At 40.5% G+C, this 22,868-nt stretch overlaps 1 protein-coding gene across 5 annotated transcripts in view; it reads right to left on the bottom strand.

Moving 5' to 3' along the window:
- The window catches only part of zfyve9a (zinc finger, FYVE domain containing 9a), a 48,398-nt gene that overhangs the window by 19,410 nt on the left and 6,120 nt on the right, over window positions 1-22,868 (bottom strand). Inside the window, exons 2-16 of one of the 5 annotated variants that reach the window (XM_088346046.1) lie at window positions 19,018-19,115; window positions 18,836-18,938; window positions 12,399-13,423; window positions 9,953-10,052; window positions 9,523-9,741; window positions 7,654-7,799; window positions 6,489-6,612; window positions 3,735-3,857; window positions 3,126-3,281; window positions 2,832-3,056; window positions 2,670-2,752; window positions 2,494-2,598; window positions 932-1,082; window positions 784-864; window positions 559-721 (exon numbers count right to left, since the gene is read on the bottom strand). In XM_088346046.1, the coding sequence (XP_088202172.1) occupies window positions 559-721; window positions 784-864; window positions 932-1,082; window positions 2,494-2,598; window positions 2,670-2,752; window positions 2,832-3,056; window positions 3,126-3,281; window positions 3,735-3,857; window positions 6,489-6,612; window positions 7,654-7,799; window positions 9,523-9,741; window positions 9,953-10,052; window positions 12,399-13,423; window positions 18,836-18,905 (2,771 nt within the window). In that variant the 5' untranslated portion in view covers window positions 18,906-18,938; window positions 19,018-19,115. The remainder of the gene's footprint in view (window positions 1-558; window positions 722-783; window positions 865-931; window positions 1,083-2,493; window positions 2,599-2,669; window positions 2,753-2,831; window positions 3,057-3,125; window positions 3,282-3,734; window positions 3,858-6,488; window positions 6,613-7,653; window positions 7,800-9,522; window positions 9,742-9,952; window positions 10,053-12,398; window positions 13,424-18,835; window positions 18,939-19,017; window positions 19,116-22,868) is intronic. The other 4 variants (XM_088346054.1, XM_088346058.1, XM_088346064.1 and 1 more) reach the window with 4 other exon arrangements.

The following is a 22,868-nucleotide window of genomic DNA, read 5'->3' as shown; positions in this document are numbered from 1 at the left end:
CGTTTTCTTCAGTTAGAACTTGTTGGTATTTCAACATATCCTGCATCGTTGTATTTTCATGTTTTGATCAGTAAGGGGTAGTTTGGGTTCTAACATATCCCGTGCTGTCTCACTTCCATGTTTTCATACAGTTAATGTTCAAACATATCCTGCATTGTCTACTTGTCATGTTTTGTTCCATAAAAGCTGGTTGGTGTTGGAACATCATATAGTTGTTCAATCCGTCTGCGAGTATGTTTGCCTGCATCCTTTCTTTTGTGTTTTGTTCAGTTAGCGCCAGCTGGTATTCCACCATAACCAGCTTATTTTTACTATCATGTCTTGTTCATTTACAGTATATCTAGTAAGTGTTTCAACCTTTTGTAACAGGGATGTGTAGTTGGGCTAGTGTCAAGAGTAGCGTTGATGCCTAAATTCTAAAAAAAAACTAATAAACGTATTTGTTCTGTTTCTGTGCACTAACCAATAGTAATTATTTTTCAGTAAATAAATGATTTTCTCAAATATTATTTTGAGTCTACATTTATAGGATACGTTTTCAGAATCTGACCGACTCACCCCTTATTGAAATCTTGGTCATCGTCTGTCCACTGTATGTCCACCATCTCTTGGTTGTCCTCCTGCTCAGCTTTCCCACACGTAATGGTAAAGTCCTTCATGTCCCTCAGCGCTTGCCGTAGAGAGTCCATGGTCTCAGATGTGATCTGGATCATCACACCATCTGAGAGGAGAGATGCTGCACTTGCATTTCTCTGCATACAGTAACTAAACATTTCAACGTACCTTCTACAATGCTGGTTTTGGCCAGAAAGCCGGACGAGGTCTTCAAGGCGCCGCTGAACACGAAGAAACAAGCACCGGTCACTGAAAAGTGAGGATATACAGTAAATAAGCGTCAGGCCCCGAGTAAGGATGAATTAATGTTTTTAACCTTTCCGCGGCTGATGATGGATGCTGATGGCCTGCGTTTGGTAGTTGCCGTCATCGTTCTGCACGCACACCAAGTGAGAGTCGGCACACTCATTAAAGCAGGCGCCTATGGCCAGCACGTGCTCATTGGATTTGTTCATAGCCTTCATAAGCTGCAATCACACAAACCAAGGATGAAAGAACAAGTTTTAAAAGGCACCGAGGAGGCAGATTGCATTTTTTTTTAATCCCGTCAGATTAGCTAAATTCTTGCAACATAGGCAGAAATGTGCAGAGCTTTAATGGTGAGATGAGGCTGCATCATGTGACTTAAGGGCTGTCAAACTTACTTAGTGAAATGCTAACTGAACATTTTCTACCACAGAAGAAAATAAGAAATGCAGGAACCGATATTGGAAAAAAATAACAAAATAAAACTTTCAACTTTTTAAATGTAGTAGATGGTGGATTATTTTGCTTATTTTAAGAATAATTTTCTTTCAAGATTAGAAAATAGGTATACTGAACATAAGTAGACACCCATATGTATACTGGAGTTGGTCAGAGCTGGTGTAAACTGCAAAATTTAGCAGCTAGCGGGAGAAGCTACTAGAGAGGCCAGTAAAGACTAAATTTGTCAAGCGTCGGGACCCCTAATCACAGAACTAAGTGATGTTCTGTGAAAGTTGAGTCACACTGAAAAACAAGGGAGGAGCAGCTTACAATAGCGGCTAGCAACAAGCCATAGCCTGCAACCCCAAGTGGCTAACATAAGTGACTACAGATTGAATAGTAAGGAGAAAAAACTCCACCGTGAAAGGGCTTCTTTTGACTGAATGACCAGCTGTGGAAGGTAGCGATCTTTACCAGCTAGCAGGAAAAGCTACTGAGAAAGCCGGTAAAATGTGCAAAGCAGAATTTAATCACGTACTAGGACCCTGAATCACGGAACCCAGCGATATTAGCTTGTATGAGCAGCTGTGGAAGGTGGGTGACACTGAAGGATGAAGCAAGGTGATTTTTCAATAAAAATAAAAACCACACAAAAAACAAAACTGAAGGACAAAGGAGCAGATAACAACAGCGCCTAGCCATAACCTGCAGCCAAGTGGCTAACAGCAGTAGCTAGAGAGGGAAATAGGACAAAAAGCCCAAGATGCCTGAATCACGGAACTCAGCAACATTTGCTTGCACGAGCAGCTGTGGAAGGCCAGTGACATTGAAGTACAAAGTAGTAGCAGCTAACAACAACAATAGCAGCTGGCAGCGAGCAACAGCTTGCAGCAGAGTAGCATGAGTGGGCAGAGAACGAAAGAGTGGAACAAAAAGATGCCTGAATGACGGGACTTGGCGATCAGCACATTTGGGGCTCAGCTGTGTGCAGTAAGTGGCCGTTAAGTGCTATACCAGGAGAAGCTGTCTTGGCAAAATCCTCCTTCCAAACCTATGAATCTCATGTTTATGAAATATACATGAGTTTTTGCTTGTTATTTGAATCAACAGTGTTTCATCAAGATGAAATAAGTATTTTTATACCAATAGGGTTCTCTAAACAAAACACAAAGGGGTTTTAATCAAGCTGACCTCATTGTAGCGATTGCTGGGGATCTTGATGCTCGTCTTCTTCACCTCCATGTCTACCACCAAGCCTTTTACCACCGGAAGCGCGTACTGGTAGTTGCGGAAGTCCTGCACGACATGTGACACATAAAGATAACAACAACATAAAATCTAGTCAACATGCCAATGAGAAGTCTTACTGCCAGCAGATTCATGATGGTGTGACCAGTCTCGCCAAAGAGCGGCTTCCGAAAACGAACACTGAAGAGTGGGCACGGGTAAACTGCAAAGACAAATTCTGTTGTCACACACGGATATTCAACGTTCATTAAAACGTATTTTCCAAAAAACAACTGTCTCACATCGGTATTCGGCCCCCAGCCGCAGCATGAGGCGGATGGGAAAGACTTTCGCCCAAGGCGTCTCCCACTTCTGGATGAGTACGCCAAAGAGGAAAGGCGGGTTGGGAAGCAGCAGGTCCTGCAGGGACTGGAAAGAGGGGCTGATGTAGAGGAAGCCGCCATGCTCCCTGCTGCCCAGGAAGCTCTGCGTGAAGAAGGAGTAGCTCAGGTGGCACAGCACGTTGCCTGCCAAAAGGGGATTAACAGACAAAATTTATGGAGGATTCAGAAATGGAACACATTTCACTCTCTTACCATTGAGTGCCTCTTGGTAAAGCTGCACGAAGTGTTTGAAGATGTCCTTGGGTATGGTCTTCTCATCTGGTAGACACTGGAGCAGAACCACCACCTCGGCCTGGCCCACTGCGTGCATGCCCTTCGTCGTCAAGTACCAGCACTTCCTGTTGACGTCTGAGCAGAGAAGAAAAATCTGAAGAGGCTTATGCATGTATTCAATGATTTCTTAATATCGTAGACGGCCGGGTAAAGGTGTCCCTTGCTTACAATGATTTCCTGTTACGATGTGTTCAAGATTTTAAGAGAGGAAGCTGTCTGTGCAGTTTTGAGACTGTGTGATTAAGGGTGATACAAGTAAATATGACTTGAAATACGATGTTTTTTAGGCTCCTCGTTACGGCAATTCGCTGGAGTAAATCAAAAACACTCAACAATGGTGTGCGTGCCTTTTTGCAAAGATAAAACTGGACAATTTCCTGTGGAAACCGAAACAGGTGACAAGGTCTCACAACACACTCGTGTGCCTCGGCACACTGCTAAAAAACCACTGCGTTAAACAACAGTACTTGAAAAACACATCCAAATCATGCAGTTCAGCATAGCTCACAATAGCAAGCGCCCACTCACAATTGACGATTTTGACCATAGCGAGCAGATTAGCGTTAAGAACGAAGACCAGCGGGTCAGGTCCTCCTTCCTCCAACTGCTGCATGAGAACCATCGCTGACGGACGCTCTTCCACTGCATAGTCTGCAGGAGGAGACAGAGGTGACGTAGCGTCAAAACAGGAGGATACCGGCTGAGTAGAAAAGTAGGGATGCACCGAATTCTCGGCACTGAAATATTTTCAGCCGGAAATGACCTTGGCAGGAGGAAAAAATTAAAACAAAAAGGGTTGCCGAAAGAACAAGGTTGTTATGATGTTATGTAAAAAGTTAAGCAAGCGGTTTAAAGCTAGGTTTCTCTTGGGGGAAGACTGTCTAGGACTGGGCTGCTTATATTTTATTTTTTAAAAAACAAACAAATTGTCTTTAGAGTTCATGTCCCTTTGCTTTTCCATTTCTTTAAGTCAGTAGCCGGACTTTGGCTGAAGTTTACATGTTACTACTACAGAGCTAACAAACTATAGTTGAGCATATCTAATTCATAAACAGGTACTTTGTGTTCGACATTTAAGCTAAGTTCACACCGCAGGAAAAATGTGATTGCTTTTTTTCCTTGCAAAAACGCGACCTGCATCTGATCTGTTATAGTTTGTCGGAACGTCATATATCTGAGTTTTTCGCACCAGACCCAGACAACCAAATCAAAAAAACGTATAAGAGGTCAAACAATTATTGGCGCATATGGGAATTTGACGAATATTTGTATCGGCTTTTTATTCATTCGACTGATTACTTAAGCGCTCTAAAGCGACACAGCTATCGGTCCATTTCCCTGACATCTACCCTCCCCTCTTCCTCTCCCCCTGCGCTACTGAAGCAAACGTTTTTTCCCATTCCAAACACCGCAAACAGTTATGCCAACTCCCCGACATGTCCGAGTGTAAATCAAGCCGCTGATAACATTTTAATGCCCCTACGTGTAGTCAAAAATGCACACAGTTACTGATGAGGTCTGATCGCTTATTTAATAAACAAATAAGTGGAAAAGACACAATCCACAAGAGCTACTGTTAGCCGCAGATCACGCACATTCATGCTACAGACTGAGAGCCAAACTTCCCCAGCAGTCACCTCCCTCCTCCCTGAAGTCACCCCCCCCCAAAAGGGTCCATCACAAACACATAAAAAGAAACAAAAGTAACGGATGCTACAATATTGAGATTTTAAAAAGTCAGTGATGGAAAAGCGTGTTTGTGATTAAGAGATCGCGTAAAAAGTGGAATTGACTTTTAAAGGGAAGCAGGTTTAGGTGGAGACTGATTTAATTAGCTCTTCTGACATTATTTTGTCAATCTGGTTCTAAAACAAGAGTGGCCACACTGTTCAATATGTGAGCTCTGTTGGAATTTCCATTTCTTTTTGCACCTTTTGTTTTAAGGTTAATTTAAGTCATGTAGGTTGTGTTGACATTTTTATTGATTTATTGCATTAAAAAATCAGGGAGCTATTTATGTGCCTTGATACCAGTTGCTGCTAAGGCTTTTTTATAACAGCTCCAAATATCAGTTACTGGCCTCATCTCAATACTAATCATCAGTATCGGCCCTGAAACCCCCATATTGGTCGAGCCCCAACACATGTCTGATCTTTTGGAATGTGACTGCTGAGTGAACACTAAAGATGTATTCATGTGACCTGCACGACAGGCGTCACTATTCTGCATTCATTGAGACGAGAGGAAGATGAGAAATCAACCGTTCCATAAGTACTTAGGCAAGGACTAAGCGCATTGCAAGTGATGTTACGTGACCTCATCTGCGAATGCGGGACACTTGTGGCGGTCATACAGGAGAACAAATTAATCGTATTTAGTTGGAAATGTGAACGATCTCACAAAAGTATCAGATTGCACAAAAAAATCTGCATTGAGCAATAAGCTCCGCAGTGTGAACCTAGCGAATGTCGAGTGGCTGGTGCTAAGGAAGGTAGGTTTTTTTAAAATTATTTTTATATTGGAAATGCGCAATTGTGACTCATTTGTTGTAATAAAATGCACCGACTTCTGCCCCAACAATATGTACTTAAAAAAGGGAGAGAGACTGTTTGGTGTACCAGTAACAAGAAATGTATTTTTGATCATAACTTAAAGTAGAAAGAACTTGCTTAAGTTATTTGCATTTTAGATTTTTCAGTAATTATATTTCTTCTGTATCACTTTGTTATCTGACATGGTTTCTTTTGAGCACGTAAATGCCGTTTTGTTATTTGATGAGAATTTAATGAAAAACATACTTAAAATCAGCATCTTGTAATAAGCCAGTCAGCTATTTATCATTTTATATTGTGATATTTCTGGCAAAAAAATATATATATACATTTACTAAACTCAGTTTCATTTTAAGTTTCCGTTTTTTTATTTCAGGCTAAAGATTTTCCTATCCACTAACCCTAACCTAATTTAAGAGTGACAATTATGTGTGATTTTAGGTGGATACAAGTGTTGGAATGTTCTTATTTGTGACAGAAAAAGGAAGCAACAAGAATTTGTCATCAACATTATTTTTTCTCCCCAGAAAAACTGACAAAGTAGGATGATCGTGTCTTGAGGTAAAAGTGAACAAACTTGGAGGTTTACAAGCAGATTTTCACATAGTCAAAAACGTTTTTTCTTCCAAATACTTTCATCCTGGTGTTGGGTGTATGGCAACATGAAAGCAAAGGGAGAATGAATGTATGATTGAGGAGGCGATGGGACGGTGAGGATGAAGGCAAGCACCTGTGATGTGGCCTCCCGTACCTCCTTTGACTCCAGTGGAGATGAGGATGGGAGGGAGCCCGTCCTCTGGGATCAAGCTGAGGGCACTGCCTACCGGGCTGCCCAGCGGACCGGAGGGGGCTGCCTAAGAGGGAAAGGCAGAGAGGGGATGAAGCGTGAAAGTTGAAAAACACATAGTGTGTCGAGAGGAGCCTTTGAAATTGCTAAAAAACTGAATGATTAATGTAGTATAGCCTCGGGTTACAGAGACCCCACCTTGTGATTTATACTTTACAGATGGAAGATGTTTTTTCGAGGCCCTATTTGCAGCATTTACCCCACCATACGACATCAACAACAAAACATTTTGCATGCCCAAAAACTTTGCGGTGTTCGTGTATATATATATAGAATTTCATCTCTGAGATGCCTGTATGTTATTGGTTCACGTCACATAAAATGCTGGTCTGCAAATAATTTGCGTCACCGCAACATGAAAATACTGATATGCTATTGGATGAACTACCACCCACATTACTTTCTCTTCATTCAGCTCAGAATTTTGTGTGCTTAGTAAAAACTTTGCAAGTCAGCGTTACAGTACAGTATTTTTTTCTTCTCATTTGCTATGGGTCGCAAGCTTGCAGTGAGGGTAAAGAGGGATATAAAACATGATAACCATGGAAACGAAGCTTGCGTTTATCGAAAAACACGTATTGTTACCCTCTTCAAGTTGCATGGCTGTAAGCAAGTGGAGGTCTGGGCTATTATGAAAGAAAATGATCAAATTAAAGCAAGAATGATCTAAGGGCATGATCATCCTCGCAAGAAAGTTTTAAAAAAAAATTCAATTAGAATTTGCCATCTCTGGTCGATCTTAAGTCAACTAGTGTTAGACTATCGGTTTGAGTCGCCTACCCTCACCGCCAACACGCACACACACACACCCTTAATTGAATGGCGAAAAGTAGTTAGGTGTCTTTGTAACAAGAAACACAGTTGCCGATTGGATGCATTGTTATTCTCTCAACTCAGTAGTGCGCTATTCACTTTCCGTTTGTCTTTGAGGATGGCAAATAGAAAAATAGTGAATATGCAAGTAAAGTGAAACCTTGCTGATAATGTATCCATTCAAACTACACAGTGGTTTCTACACATGCGGCAAAGTGTATGTGGAGAAACGCACCTCCACGGGTTCCAATCCAGAATTTTTGCTTTCATTGGCCGAAATTCTGGCGCAATGCGAGGGCAAGGGCACTTTAGGAGATCCCGTCTCATCACCATTTGGTAGGGCAGCGTCCTCAAACCACAATGTTCTCTGTTCTTGTGTGACTGAAAAAACAAACATGAAAAAAATTATAATGAATCACCTCCAAAGAGGGATATAAGGTGCAAAATGAGATGATTTCTCAGCCCCACTTTACCACATTTTTCCCAACCAATGATATCAACAAATGATCTCATGTTTTTAAAAACTTACACAATTCAAACTTAGTTGTGTCCGTGTGTATGACGGGATACGTCTCTAAAATGCCTGTCTGTAATTGTTCGGCGTCATCTTAAATGCTTGTCTGCTATTGGCTTGTGTTCCGGCATCATTAAAATGCCAATATACTATTGGCTAAAATACCTCCCCTTCCTCTGTTTTTGTCCGATTCAGACTCTTGTGTGCATCATAAAAGATTTGCAAGGTAGCGATAACAAATGTTTTGTTTTGTATGGGTCCGAAGGTTTGCAGTGATGATAAAGGGATAAACAAAACATGATAACCGTGGAGATGAAGCTTATGATTATCGAGAAATACAAAGGAGACACCTAGCTAAGGAATATGGCTGTGTCCAATCAACAATCAGGAAATGACAATCCTTGCAAGTAGAAGTTTTAAAATTAGATTCATTTTTAATTGTGTCACAGTCACCTTCCAACCTCTGCATCCACCAGCTAATCATTTTGCCCAGCAGAGGTATATCACATTTCATTTTTCTTTGGGGGTATCCAAACCTTTCAGAAAACGTGTCAGGTTTGATAGGCTAGAAATGTGTGAAGGCCAACTATTCCGTCTGGCATTCTTTAAACAGTCTTAAATAAGGCCGCCATCCGTGAAAGGTTTGCAGTGCTTGGTGATGATCACCATCGCGACTTTGTAGCCTCCCTTTGTAGCATTTTCATTTGGCCCGCAGAGTTTTGTAAAAAGCGCTGATGTGCAGTTAAAACAGCTTCCAGTTACTTCACCTTTTCACAGTTTTTCTTTCCAGTTAGCTCTTTGTACTAGTCAGCATGCTTAGTCTGGCAGTGCCTCTTGTTATTATATTCTAGGAAAACAGCCACAGTCTCTCGGCAAATTAGGCAGACGCAGTTGTTTCTGATTTCCAATCTACACTTGTCCTGGAAGCTGCGTCCCAAGGAAATGGAGTGAAAGTCAAGGGCAAGGTAGTCAAAGGGCTACCGCCATCCTTTGGTGAAATAATCATACACCATTTTTTTGGCACAAATTAATCTTATACTGCGGTCAACGTTAATGGCGGGACACATATTATTAACTTTATCATAGAGGCTGTGGGCCCCGTAACTGGGCCCCGAGCAGGACTTTGGACATGCCTGCTTTATATTTGTATTTATTTATAATGATATTTTATCAAGTACCCGTATATTACACAAGTATTTACAATATACTGTTTTGTTATTTTTATTTTTTTTATCTTAGGGTACCAGGAGTTCGGAACATTTCCGCTAATTAGCATAAGTTAATATTCCTTGCCACATGGTAATTTCCTTTTAGGATCCCAGCCTTAAAACAGAATAATGTCGTATCCCTGGGGTCTATTGTGATTTAATTTTACATTTTAGATCCAGGAAACAGGATAGTGTAATAGGGGTGACAGAAACTGGTTGTTAAAAAAAAATTGTCAAAATTAAAAATGCAGCCAAAAAAAATACTTCCTTGGATTGATCTCTATACTACTTTCCTTTCTAGACAAGAGCTTTGAAGCCATTTTGCCACATAAATCTGTGCTTCGATTGTTGTCTTTGCAATAAAAGGGAGGGAAAACCTCACCCTCGTTGCCGGGCGGCTTGAGGACACCCACCGGCACCATAACGGTGGGCGGGGGCGAGCCGAGCGCTCCAGAGGCCTGGACCTGTTGCAAGGGAGGGATGGTGGAGCAGTACTCTGCCGGGTTGTTGGGGTTGGGACTCTGGTTGTTGCTTGGAGTCAGCTGAGAGTCGTATGGCGTCGGGGCTGAGGATTTGGGGGGACAGCGGCCACACGTTGCGACTTCAGTGGACAACAATGGAGCTCATTCAGACTGCCGAGTCACACTTGTGTTGTTAAATCCTTCTTTTAAGACGATTAAGGCATGCATGCTAACAGAGTGGTGTGAAAAAGTATCTAAACCTTTTGGAATTTCTCGCAGTTCTGCATAAAATCAGCATCAAACTGGCTTTGATCTCTTCAAAATCACACAGAATCAAAGGACTCCACTTACCGCAGGTTAGAGCCAGATGACAGGGGACGCAGACCCGGGCCTCCTTCCCGTCCATGTACGCTAGTTTGCATCTGAGGCCACAGCACGACGCGCAAAACACCTGCGTGACGTAAAAAATTGAAGTTTTTGTTGTGCTCTTCCAAATTTAGAGACCACACGAAAGGCATTCAGACAAATCGGGACGTTTTTTCAGTGAAAGTGTTTTTATTTAACACTGTGGGAAAGGTTGATGCCTTTACAACAATTGCAGCCTGGTCATTCTAAAAAGGGGGACTACCTCTTGTGCGGCCCTTTTTCAAGGTTTCTTACTTTCCTCAAGCTGAGGTTTTGAGTATTCCTTGCCCTCGTGTAGGTTTTAGATTAGGGGATGGTGTAATAAAAAACTGCATGGAGTCTGTACATCCCTGTGAGTCTTCTTGTGATTAAGGGCTATACAAATAAACATTACAAAAAGAAAAAACAATTACAAACAAGAGGTTTTGAGTGATTTCAGCATCAATCTAAAAATTTACCCTAGTGGAAAATCAGTAGCTAACGCATGCTGTTCTCTGAATGCTGTCATGTCACGTTTTCATAACACTATTCCTGAGTCAAAAGTCACGACAACTCGATACTTTTGACGTAATTAATTCAGAGCTTCTCGCCTTTGGTGCCACCAAGAAGCGTATGCGGAACGTCGCCAACATTTCCATACTGGCAATGTTTATCATGTACCTGTTGACAGAACTTTTCAGCTACCTCACCTTCCACTGTAAAAAGTTCTTGAGTGACAGGTGTTCAGAGTGAACGAGATGCTTGTTTTTTTTTTTGGTCCAAAGTTCGGTGTGTGATGAGTCTTTTTGGTCGCATGATCCAACAAAACGAGACGTAAACAATTTAAAGGAGAGCGGAAAACTGCTCCATCATTTGCACCGCTTTTGACCATCAGTAATGGAAAACGACGTTGTAACAGCGGAATTCGTTAGATTACCCAGTCACTGAAAAAAATGCCAAGTGCAGTGTCAGCAACCACAGGCTGAAGCAGACAGTGTTGACACTCTGTTAAAACTGTGTGTGTTGGCAGGATTTTTTTTATCTCACTCGGTGCCAATTAGAATTTAAACCTACAAATGCAACAAATTTTCACCAATGAATATTTATCCGCCAAAATAACCATTAGACTGTGCCGACTGTCTTTAACGTCATCATGTTACTCCTCTAATTTTCTAATCACGACACATTCTGCTGTCCATAAAATGCCTCAAATATATGTACTATACTTAAAAAAAGGAAAGAGACTGTTCAGTGCAGCAGCTACAAGCTATTTTTTTTTACCTTAAACAGCCACTTTACTTCAAGTACTAAAGTAAAATGAACCTTCTTTTATAATTAGGATTTTAAAGTCATTCAAACAGCTTAACTTTATCTGTGGCGTTTTGTTGTCTGACAGGAAATGTTTTAAAAGGCCTTCTAATGTCTTTTTTATTTTATAAAATTTGCATAAAAATGTTTAAAATCGGGCAGCACAGCGACGCAGTGGTTAGCGCGTGTGCGGCACAGTTCTAAGGTCTTGGGAACCTGCTGAGTGGGTTCAAATCCAGCTACCGGACCTCCTGTGCGGAGTTTGCATGTTCTCCCTGTGCTTGCGTGGGTTTCCTCCGGGCACTCCGGTTTCCTCCCACATTCCAAAGACATGCATTTCAGGTGGATTGGCCGGTCCAAATTGTCCCTAGGTGTGAATGAGCGAGCTAATTGTCTTTCCCTGTGTGCCCTGCGATTGGCTGGCAACCAGTTCAGGGTGTCCCCTGCCCACTGATTGCTGGGATGGGCTCCAGCACCCCCGCGACCCTACTGAGGATAAGCGGTGCAGCTGATGAGATAAGATGTTTAAAATCAGCAGCTAACAATATGTGTCAGTTATTAATTAGTATGCCTTTTAAGTAAGTCAGTGAACAATAAATTTCATGTTTTCAGTGTTACTTTTCGGGTCTTTCGGCCAAGGGTTTTATTTTTTTGGGTTTCTGCATAAGCAGCAAATTTATATTTTGGTCCATCCCTACTTAAAGGGAAAGTGTGTATTATTTAGCGTAAAAATTTTTTTTTTAAAATGCATCTTACTGTAGGTTGGAAAACTTGCATTTGTTTTATATAACATGAGCGATACCTACAGGAAACTGACATAATTTCCACCATCTTGCTGCCACATTTACCCAAAAATCAAAAACCTTGCTAAAGGCTGGGCAAACAGAATTATAAGAAAAAAAATGGTCCTCTATGGTCTCTGAGTCGCTGTAATTTGTATTCTTGTGCTTTTAAGCTCTCTATTTTAGTTACACTACCCATTATTAACTACATGTAGTGGTCAAATAATTAACACTGTCCATTTAAAATTTGTCATTTCAACTTGTCAACTTGGCTGTCACTTGAAGAGTTATGCACTGACAAATACGAGACGGTTTTCACTGACCTTGCCACAGGCCCTGCAGTGGTGCCGACGCTTGGTGAAGGTGAACTTGGCGTCACATCTCATGCAAACAGGGGCCTGGGCATCGGGCACCCACACTGGGGCCACCTCGCCCGGGGACTTCCCTTCATGGGGATGCCCCACCTGAGCGTCATTGTCCGGACTCTCTGCCAACGAGGGAAGGGGCGAAGGAGAGAGACCAGGGGCGCCGTTGACAACTGAAGCCCCTTCGGTCCCGCTAGGCGGCGTTTGGGGCGGAATACCCTTGCAGCTGTCCAGGTTTTTGTTCTTGCTACCGGGATGTCCTGCGATAGGTTGTGGAATTTGCAGTTTGAGGTTGACGGGCTGTTTGGGTCGTGCCCCCCCGTAGGGGACGCTAACTGGCTGGAGGCGGCTGTTAACTTTTGTCTGAACACCAGCCAATGTGATGCAGTCCATGTTCTCCTGCTTGCTTTCCTCCATCTCTTTCTCCTCCGTCACAGAGTCCTCTTTGGAGGGTACGGGAGATGGAGAGAACCTCTCTTCGTCCTCCTCCTCCCGCACATATAATTGGCTCCCATTGTGATCAGGACATTCTGCTCCGTTCAGAAGCCCTTCAACCTGCTCACCATTTTGTTCAAATTCCGGCAAAGCAGGATCTCCGTTCAACGTTGTAGGCTCCAGGTGTGAGTGGAGGTCCTGAGAAAGAGCTCCCGTTTCACCTAATCTTACCTCAAAAGTGAAAAGAGACACGGCCAAGGCGTCTCGTGGCTGTTCTTTGCAGGCCGTGACGGTGGGCGGCGATGGGTCGTCCGCCCCGACCAGCTTGCCAATATTTGGCTGAGGCAGTGGCGGGCTGTGGACATCAACTAGCTCGCCGCCTGCCAGTCTTTTTGGTTCGGTTTCAGAGAGAGTTTTAAAAGGGTTAGGGCTCTCTAGGGGGCTGAGGTCTGGATGAGCCAGGGCGGGGTTCAGAGAAAGCAGGTGAGGAGGCGGCGCCAGAATCTGCGTCCACTTGGCATCCGTGAGAAGAGGGGATTCGGGGTCATCTGGACAATAGAAGAAAAACATGGTCATTATTTAGTAAATATTAGGCATGGACTATAGCTGTTTTTTTCTTTGAATACAGATAACCGATAACATTTTGCTTCTGGAGATCTGATAATTTTATTCTGTTTTTAATATTTGAAAAAGGCAAAGGATATTGCATAGGAAGCCATTTCCTTATTGTGACTATTATACATCTCCGTTGTTTTTTTTCTTCTTTTTTTACTAATTCGAACTGTTTACATCATTGTCATTGCAGTATAAGCAATTCATTTCCACACCCTCTAGAGCAGATCTACTTTTGTTACCAAGAAGTTTTGGAAAGAAAGAAAGGGCTCAGGGGATGGCTTTTGCAGTTCATATTGGAATTTCTTATGGGAGGTTTGTATCCTATTTTGTTCTCCTCGCAAGCTCCAAATTCGTTGATGTTTTCTCTCCTTACTTTGAGTGTCTACGAAACTATAAACGCATAAAGACCAGTCGGTACCAAATCTTTTTTTTGCTATAGTTTTTTTTTGTTTTGTTTTTTTAAGGGGGGGAGACACACATGCAAACTGCAATTTTCATGTCAGTCTTCATTTTTGTTTACAATTGCAACCTCATACAGCTCCAGAAAGCATGTCTCCAAAATAATAGTGTTGGAGAAACAAAAGCTTGACTATCAGTTGATCAATTCGTGCTTCGCTTATCAGTAATAACTATTGTGAAAAAATATTGTTATGACCAAATGGCCATGATCACCACCCTAAAACACAGTGGAAACTGATAATTTTACATCTTGCCAGTTGAGAAACGGAAATTGTATAGAAAAATTGGTATTAATCTTATTTAACTTGATTGGGAATTTTGTTCCTTATAAATGTTATTGCACTGTTATTACGATGCACTAATAACTTAAGCCATTTGCCAACCACAACCTTTTAAATATTTTTGCCCATTTATTAATACATTCTTTTTATCTTATTTTTCTCTTTTAAGCCTTTATTATTTGTTTATACTGGAGTGCCATATCCAATCTACAGTAGTTGCAAACAATGTTCACTAAGTTGTTATCAATGACGATAAAGCAAATTCTGACTATACAGCTCTGGAAAACTCTAGATAGTGGTGTTGAAAAGAGAAAAGCTTGACAGAAAACCAATTGAACAATAAGTAATTTGTTTGTCAGTAATTAATTATAATGAAAACATTGTGATGAGCACCAAAACACTGACATAATAGATATTGCAGAAGCTGCACATGATTAAGGGTGTGTATAGAAAGCGATATCACTTATAAGCATTATACAGGTGCTTCAAAACCCAATCGCACACATCCCTCAGCTAAGTAAAATATGCCACTCATGCTTATCAAATTACATCTTAACTGTATACATTAGTAGCTATGATACAATAAAATAAAACAAATATACAAAAGCTGATGCAAAAGGGCTGCGATTGGCTGGCAACCAGTTCAGGGTGTCCCCTGCCCACTGCCCAATGATTGCTGGGATGGGCTCCAGCACCCCCGCGACCCTACTGAGGATAAGCGGTGCAGCTGATGAGATGAGATGAGATGATGCAAAAGGGGAAACAACGTTGGGTAAATGTAAGGCTTGGCCAATTACTACCACTATTTTAGAGGTACCATAGCATTGCACGTAGAGCATATTTTTGGCAGCGCGGATCTGCTAAATGAGAATTAATATTTAAATAGTACACTACACTTTGTTTGTCTAGTATGGGAAAGGAACACATAGTAAGGTGATTTAGATACTTTTTTGCAGACTTGTTCGGGGAGCCGTTATGCTGAACAAGCAGTCATAAATCGGCATACACCGCAAACACAAACAAGAGAGGCACAATATAAAAAAAAGTGAATCAAAAACAAAACACACTAATTGGAAAAGTTCAGAAATACAGTGTGTACAATCACAACAGCCTTAGCCATGCAACTGATAATCGCCAAGCGCCCTGGTGCATCACACACATTACAAAGAACGGGAAAGGAGACAGGACCAAGTTGTGCTAAGACCTCTACAGAAAATCTAAATATATTCTAATGAGGATCATAAAAGCTTCATTGGCCGGATAAATATTGCGCATTCCTAGAAATATAAAGGAGTTCTTTTTTCACATGCTAAATAGATCCAAAGTTTAAAAGGTTGGCCCAAAAATATAACTAGATAAATTTACCTCAATTTATTGACACCTTCCTTTGAATCCAACATTGAAAGGGTATTTCCAAACCCATTTATTTACATTTACGCACAGAATGTGTAGTATTCCTCCCCACAGTAATGCAAATATGTTGCAAAATATTCTGGTGGACCGAAACATTTCGTCTCAAAGTTAACCTATCTGGTTCGTGTACTCCAGAGCAGTAACATTGAAGGAACACAACAGTTTCAAAATGGCGAATCCCATTAACACATGTGAGGCCAGCTCAAAGACAGACATACATTGTAGTAATCCGTGATTGCATACAGCTCATTTCTATTTCGAGGTATGCAATTATGGCTTCCCCTTTGCGTTTTCCACCTCATGCAGTGGCTGGTAAAATTTTGTCCGGCTAGTTCTCTGCTGGCGTCGGGGCTGCCGAGGGCTTTCCTGTTGTGTTTGCTCCCAATCAGCACTTGTTGGGTGTCCACAGCGTGTTGTCTGGCCGGCTAGCCTGGCGTTGGCACCAGTTTTGCCGCTTTCCTTGGTTTATCACAGTAGCTTTTACTGCTTTTAGTTGTTGGTTCCCGGTTAGTTTGGCTGCTAACCACCGGAGCCTGACATTAGTTTTGGTTTTGCTGGGCTCCTTGGTTTGTTTATTCCCGACCGGCTTTGAGTTTGTCGTCGCAGTTGTTACCGCTTTTCGTTGTCGGTTCCCGTGTTCTATGGCCGGCCAGCCTCGCGTTTTCCCGCCGAGGCTTTGACCGCCTTTTGTTGATTGCTACCTGTTAGCCATTCATTCGCGGCTCTGTGTGTGTTTTTTTTTAACCAGTTAGGTCCTTTTCAGGGTGTTCTTCCTTTGTTGTACTGTTACTGCGACACAACGGCTAGGCATTCTCAACAAAAACGAACAAAATACGACTTCAAACGACTAATTAACACGTGAAACAAGGGGGCTGATGTTCCTCCAATGACGCCATAGCAAAGGATGACAAAGACAAGACATACTGTCTTCAAAATGCATTATCGAGGAAAATGATTGGAGTATACCGATGAACTATAAATAGATTTTATGCAAAAACCATGTACTATTTCCTCACATTTTGCATGTTTAAGTATTTAGGGTTACCTTTTAAGTGTGAGCTTCCAGTCCGTTTTTAAGTCTTTAACAAACCAAAACAGCAACCGGGAGAAACGCTTTCTGCTTTCTTTGGATTTCCCTTTGAGTGCTTGCTTGAGTCAGCGTGACTGCAGACGCCTCTCTCCTCCCCAGACTGGAATGCGAGTTGGGCTGCTTTTGTTGTTGCTGCGACAACATGCGCTTGTGCAAGTGCACACACACAAACGCTAGCACGTGCTGATCAGGGTAGGGAGGGTTACATTACTTTAAAAATGTAATCCAATTACATTTACCAGTTGAAAAATGTAATCAGAGACGTATTCCGAATACCATAATATTACAGTAATGTAACTGGATTAATTTCGATGACAAATATGCCAAAATAAACTAAATATAAATAAAATTACAACATTTGGTTTAAGAAATGACAAATGTAACCTTGAAAAATAAATTGAGGAAATTAAGATCAGGTAATTACTTGTGGTCCAATTAAAAATGACTCACATTTTAATTACGTAGTCAAGTATTGAGTAAAAACAAAACTTTGCCTTGTTTTAGTTCTCATTAAGAGAATATCAATAACCCAATAATGTTTTTAACACACTATGGGACTCCTTTCACATCTCTCTTTGTCTCTGTAGTGTAGTGTCAGTAATAGAAATTATGATGGACACACTTAATCTATGAGTCCATTTTGTATATGTAAATGTAAGACATGTGAATGAGTGCATGAAGTGAATGGATGGATGAAATGAGGCAGTGGAAGAGGGGACCTTAGATTTTCTTCATCATTTCATTTAATGGCATGTCATTTGTTCATACTTGTTGATGTTGTCTCGTTATTTGCAGTTTAATTACAATTACAATTTTGTTTGGTTTGCTATGTTTTTGGTCATATAGTCATTTTTATAGTCAGGCATGTTGGGCAGCTCTGCGGGTGGTAAGGTCAAGAGTTTACGGCATTTGTGTGTGAGGAATGAATGAGGCTGCAGAGAAAGATTGGCGCAACTGGACACAGCAAATGTAAACAAAGTTAATATGCAAATGAGGAAAATAAAAGGGATCACCGGACTTTAATATTGTTCCCTGTAGTGTGCAACATGAAAATTCTTTTGAAATAAAATTGTAATCCTGCAAAAAAAAATTTTTACATATTTTGTTCTGTAACTGTAACAGAATACAATTAAAAAAAAATTGTATCCCAAATACGTAATGCCGTAACATGTATTCCATTACTCTAAAAGCATAGTGCCGATTACAAAATACAGCACTTTTTGTCATAATGAACATTGGAGTTACTTCTTGACGTGGAAGTGTGTCTAAACCCAGGGGAGAGGCTAAATTAACGCTTTGGCCTGGTTGCCAAACTTCAATCTCGACTTTCAACAATGCAGTCATAATATTGTTTTAAAACATGGTCATCTTTGTTTGATTGGCCAAGGAAAAAAAACAATAATAAAATTTGAGGTGGGCTGTTCAGATTTTCAGTTTAAAAAATAAAGTTGAAAATTTTGAGTGATTTGTTTTCATATTTTAGTATTTTCCATATCGTCGCCTTAATGTGTAAAACACATTTCCAAAATTCAAAGTTGTTTATTATTTAAATCAGCCCCCAAGGATTTATAAAACTGACTTTAATAGTAATTATTATCAATAACTATTTCTCAATCAGTTAATGTTTTTTTTTCTTACAGTAATGCAGAAATACATACAGGTATATAGTTATCCCTCGTTTATTGCGGTTAATGGGGACCAGAACCTTCTCAATACAATTTTCCACTGGGAAAAGCTACTTTAATTTTTCACATGGCCCATAATAAATGTTCATATCGAATAAGTAATCCTTGCACAAATATACATTTCATAGTGCCCTATTTAGATGTATCAAGCAACTTTCCTCTTAGGCGCGACCTGAAGGGGGCAATGACAAACTAATGCCAAGAAATGCATTGGCAAAACAAGGCCGCCAGAGATCAATATCATATTCAAGCAATGCAAGCACTTTTCAATTTTTGGAAACACAACATTAAAATCCGAGTATTTTCAAGGATTTCAAGCACCCGACTGAACCCGGTGCAGTGCCAGACATTGGATCTTAAAAATGAGCATTTGCTGCAAAATATGAGAATCTAATAATAGATGTTGTGACACCTCACCTTCGTTTTGCTCAAACTCGTCCAGCACCTTGTCCAGGTTAAAAGCCTCGGCCTGGAAGTAATTCTCCATGGATCAGGACGCTTCTCTGGAGCCAGCGTGAACCTTAACAACAAACTCGCTGTCATTTTTTACGTCGTCCAGTTTGATTGAATGAGTACGTTTGTGCAATATTTCCAAAAACCTGCACAGAGGTCCTCCTTAGCAGTCACAGGCAGTCTTTGATGGGGGCACATTTCCCCACTCATTGATCATTTGAGCCGTCGTGGCAGGCACCCATGTCTGATGAGAGAAAAAGAAATAATGTTAAATGATCAAGCAGAGTCTTATACTTTACAAATATAATTTATGTAATAGTATAGAACAAGCGTAAGGAACCTTATTGACCCGAAGATCCATAATAGCAAAATATTTAGATTTTTGTTTTGAGAGAGAGCCATACCATAAATCTTGAGAATTATTTCAGTAACACCGCCAAACCACCTCTCCACACAAAAATCAAACTTTCCAGCGCATTTTATTCCACGGTGTGACATTAGATGATTTGATCATATTTAAGAAGTAAGAATAGTGCCAGAGGCTGTGTCTCATATCAACAAATATACTACTAGGGCAAAGAGAAGTGCGTGTGTGCATATCTCCGTTCTCCCAATAAATTAGCTGTGTGCTTGGCTGTTGTTTCCGGCTGTTTACTTTTTCTTCTGTAGGTTTTCTCAACATTAAACCTAAATTGTTTAATGAGCTTTCATTCGAAGGATTCCTTAGCTAAGTACAGTAAAGCCAAACTGGGGTTCGTTAGTGTGACACCTAGACTGTAAACTGTAGTGGGGAGTATGTCGTTTATATACCGAACCTGTACCTGCTTTACGTTGGCTATGTATGCATTAAACTAGACTCTGTGCTTATCAGTAATGGAAGGCTAAAGATAAAATTTGAGTATGATTTTTATCTCTGAACCGAATGTACTCATGAAAAGAGCCATATCGGGCTTGTGAGCCAAAGGTTCCCAACCCCTGGTATGGTATGGATTGGTATAGCATAGTAGTGTGTATAGCAGGGGACAATAAAAATCTATCTATTGATATATCTTGGTAGCATGTGGAAATTTTGTTTTTTGATTATCATTTCATTTCAAAGCTTTTCATAAGTCGCAAGAAGATTCCAAACCCTTACGGGAAAATCCAAGAACACTTTACTGAAACAGTTGACTTCATCCGAGATCGGCTAATCGACGTGTGTGCCACTCGCTCCAGCGCTCACGCGACATGAACAGGATTAGCCGACAAAATGAGCAGAGTCGGCTCATTTCTACGCTCAGTTAGAGATGCTATGTTAAGCCTAGACAAGCATACACACACACAGCTGAATTGACATCTGTCAAATGCACACAACAAAAAATTACCAAGCATTTTTGCACAATTTTATAAACCAAATTTTTTCACAATTGGTTTTCAGCTACAGTATAGATATATGTTTACATTTTCTGGCAATGTCTGAGTAATTATTGTGTCCATAATACATACTAATGCTATGCGTTTTTATCTCATTGGAAAACAGCAAACAATGACAAGCTTCATGATGAGTCATCATGCACGCCACAGCAGGCAGCTGTCATCACTGAGAGCATCCTCAACATGATACTCATTGCCATGCTCACATTTTTGCTTTGCAATGCAAAGTTCTCAAAGAAGGGAGAGTGAGTGTGCAAGGGTGATAGTGGTTCCTTTTTGCCTGATATTGTTGAGAATCATGATACTGGGTTTTCTTGTTCCAAAAGCTCATGTCTCTTGAACAGCAAAGATGCCGTTTTTGCACATTTTTTTTTTAAAAAGTACTTAGGTGTGTAGCATATCTGTATTTTGTTTGTTATTTGACAAACAATATTTTTTCTATTGTTTAATATTGTAGAATAGTCTGTTTTCTTCAGGTTTCTTTAAATTTTCTTGAAGAAATTAATGCGTTTTTAACGAAAAAAATAATCGTCACAGATTAATCGGTTATCAAAACAATCGCTGGTTGCAGCCCTAGATGAAGGTAACAAAACTAAACTGCAAAAGGCAGGAAAAAAAACGGTCTGTCTGTTGGGAAAATCATATTAAAATTTAATTTGCCCAGACTGGCTGAATAATGCAGGCATCTATTTTTAGACATGAAAACATGCATGACATATGTATGTGTTGACATTCACGCCAAGTGGCAGCAATCACTTTAAAATGACACGACAGAGCGCAAAACGTCCGTCCCGGGTAATTTGCTGTCAAGAAAAGACGGCGTCGACAAGCATACGCGTGTCACAACTACTTTACTACAAAGATGGGAGCGTTTTGACACTGAGCCGCCGTAAAAATGGCCGTAAAATGATTTTTCACAGCAGGTGGGAGGTGGAATGTTGTCACCGATAAGTGTGGAGATAATTAGATGACTTTAATGCCAACGTCTGGTGTCTAACTAGTTGTTGGCGGGTAAAACACAATCGTGGAGGAGAAATGGTGTTACATTTCACACCAATGTCTTTCACGCAGATTTTCAGCTAAATGTTGAATAGTGTTACAATAACTATCCGGCCGATAATTGTTGAACCAATAATGAACAAATATGAAAAAAAAAAAAACAATAAGTATTTGGACTCATTTATAATTTTATCCATCCATCCTTTATCTGCACCGCTTATCCTCAGTAGGGTTGCGGGGGTGCTGGAGCCCATCCCAGCTATCTTCGTGCAGTGGGCAGGGGACACCCTGAACTGGTTGCCAGCCATTTGCAGGGCACACAGAGACAAACAATTCACTCGCTCATTCACACCTAGGGACAATTTGGACCAGCCATTTAACCTAACCTGCATGTTTTTGGGGATTGTGGGAGGAAAACTGAGTGCCTGGAGGAAACCCACACAAGCACGGGGAGAACATGCTAACTCCACACATGCGGTCTGATCTCATGACCTCAGAACTGTGCTGCACACGGGCTGACCACTGCGCTGCCGTGCGGCCCATTTATAATTTCATTGGACTCAATTATATTAGTGGCTACAAAACATTTCATTGTCTATCGCTGACAGAAGAATCTGATTTAGTCCCTCAAAAGCTTAGCACTTTTTGTTCCTAAATGTCAATATTCAGTAAAGACCAATGATATTTTGTTATACATATTGTCATTAATATTTGTGTGTGATTTTCAGGAGCTCCTTGTTGTTTCAGTCTACATTGGTTAGAAGTTGAATTGTTAATATCTTAAAGTTCTTGTATTTAAAAATTGTTTATAGCACTGAAGAGTTAATATTTCTCATTTGTATTTTTCAGCGATTTTAAGTTGCTTCACTTTCAAATTGTGGTATAAAAAGTTAATTAGTTAAAAGTTCACTGTAAGGTGAATTAATGAAGGCTAGTATAATATAGTAGGGTAATACATTTTTATTCATTAGTTTCATGCATAATACATTAGTATTGGTATTATATTAGTTAAAGCAACAACAAAAAATCTGAAGAACCATTTGTGAATTGAGCTGAAATTGCCTGTTCTCAAAAAGAACCGGAATTCCCATCACTAATAGGTTGCCTGTTACAAAAACATACCAGACAACTTGCATGTTTTCGCCATGTTTTATTTTTTGATTATTTAAAATTGTGTACGCCATATAACAATTTTTGTATGGGGAGAAAGAAAATTTAAATAACTCTGCTCGGGACGCCCCAGGACCACACTAGAATGTTCACCCACCGGGCTCTTTCTACAAGAAACACTGATATTCAATCAAACAACTATGTCCTAGAAGGAGTCAAAGCATGGATGTTCCTCATTAGAACATATTACATTATTTAAAGTAGAAGTAGGTTGTGTCTCCGCTGTATTTATTCCAAAAGTGCGCAAGGCAACGGAGAGACACAATAGTCACTCTATACCACGATATAATGATCAATCAGCCGATACTTTGTCTTCTGAAGATTGAAATAATTTATATTCCTCATACAAATACATTTTGATCATCTTTGGAAGTAAAACTTGGTAGTCTCTCCTTTCTACCTCTACGTAAAGTGT

This window comes from Urocampus carinirostris, chromosome 1 (assembly GCF_059441175.1).
Source record: "Urocampus carinirostris isolate Australia breed hairy pipefish chromosome 1, RoL_Ucar_1.0, whole genome shotgun sequence".
In the NCBI taxonomy this organism is placed as follows: Eukaryota; Metazoa; Chordata; class Actinopteri; order Syngnathiformes; family Syngnathidae; genus Urocampus; species Urocampus carinirostris.
Note: the sequence above shows the minus strand (reverse complement) of the source record. Positions and strands in the feature narration are given on the sequence as shown.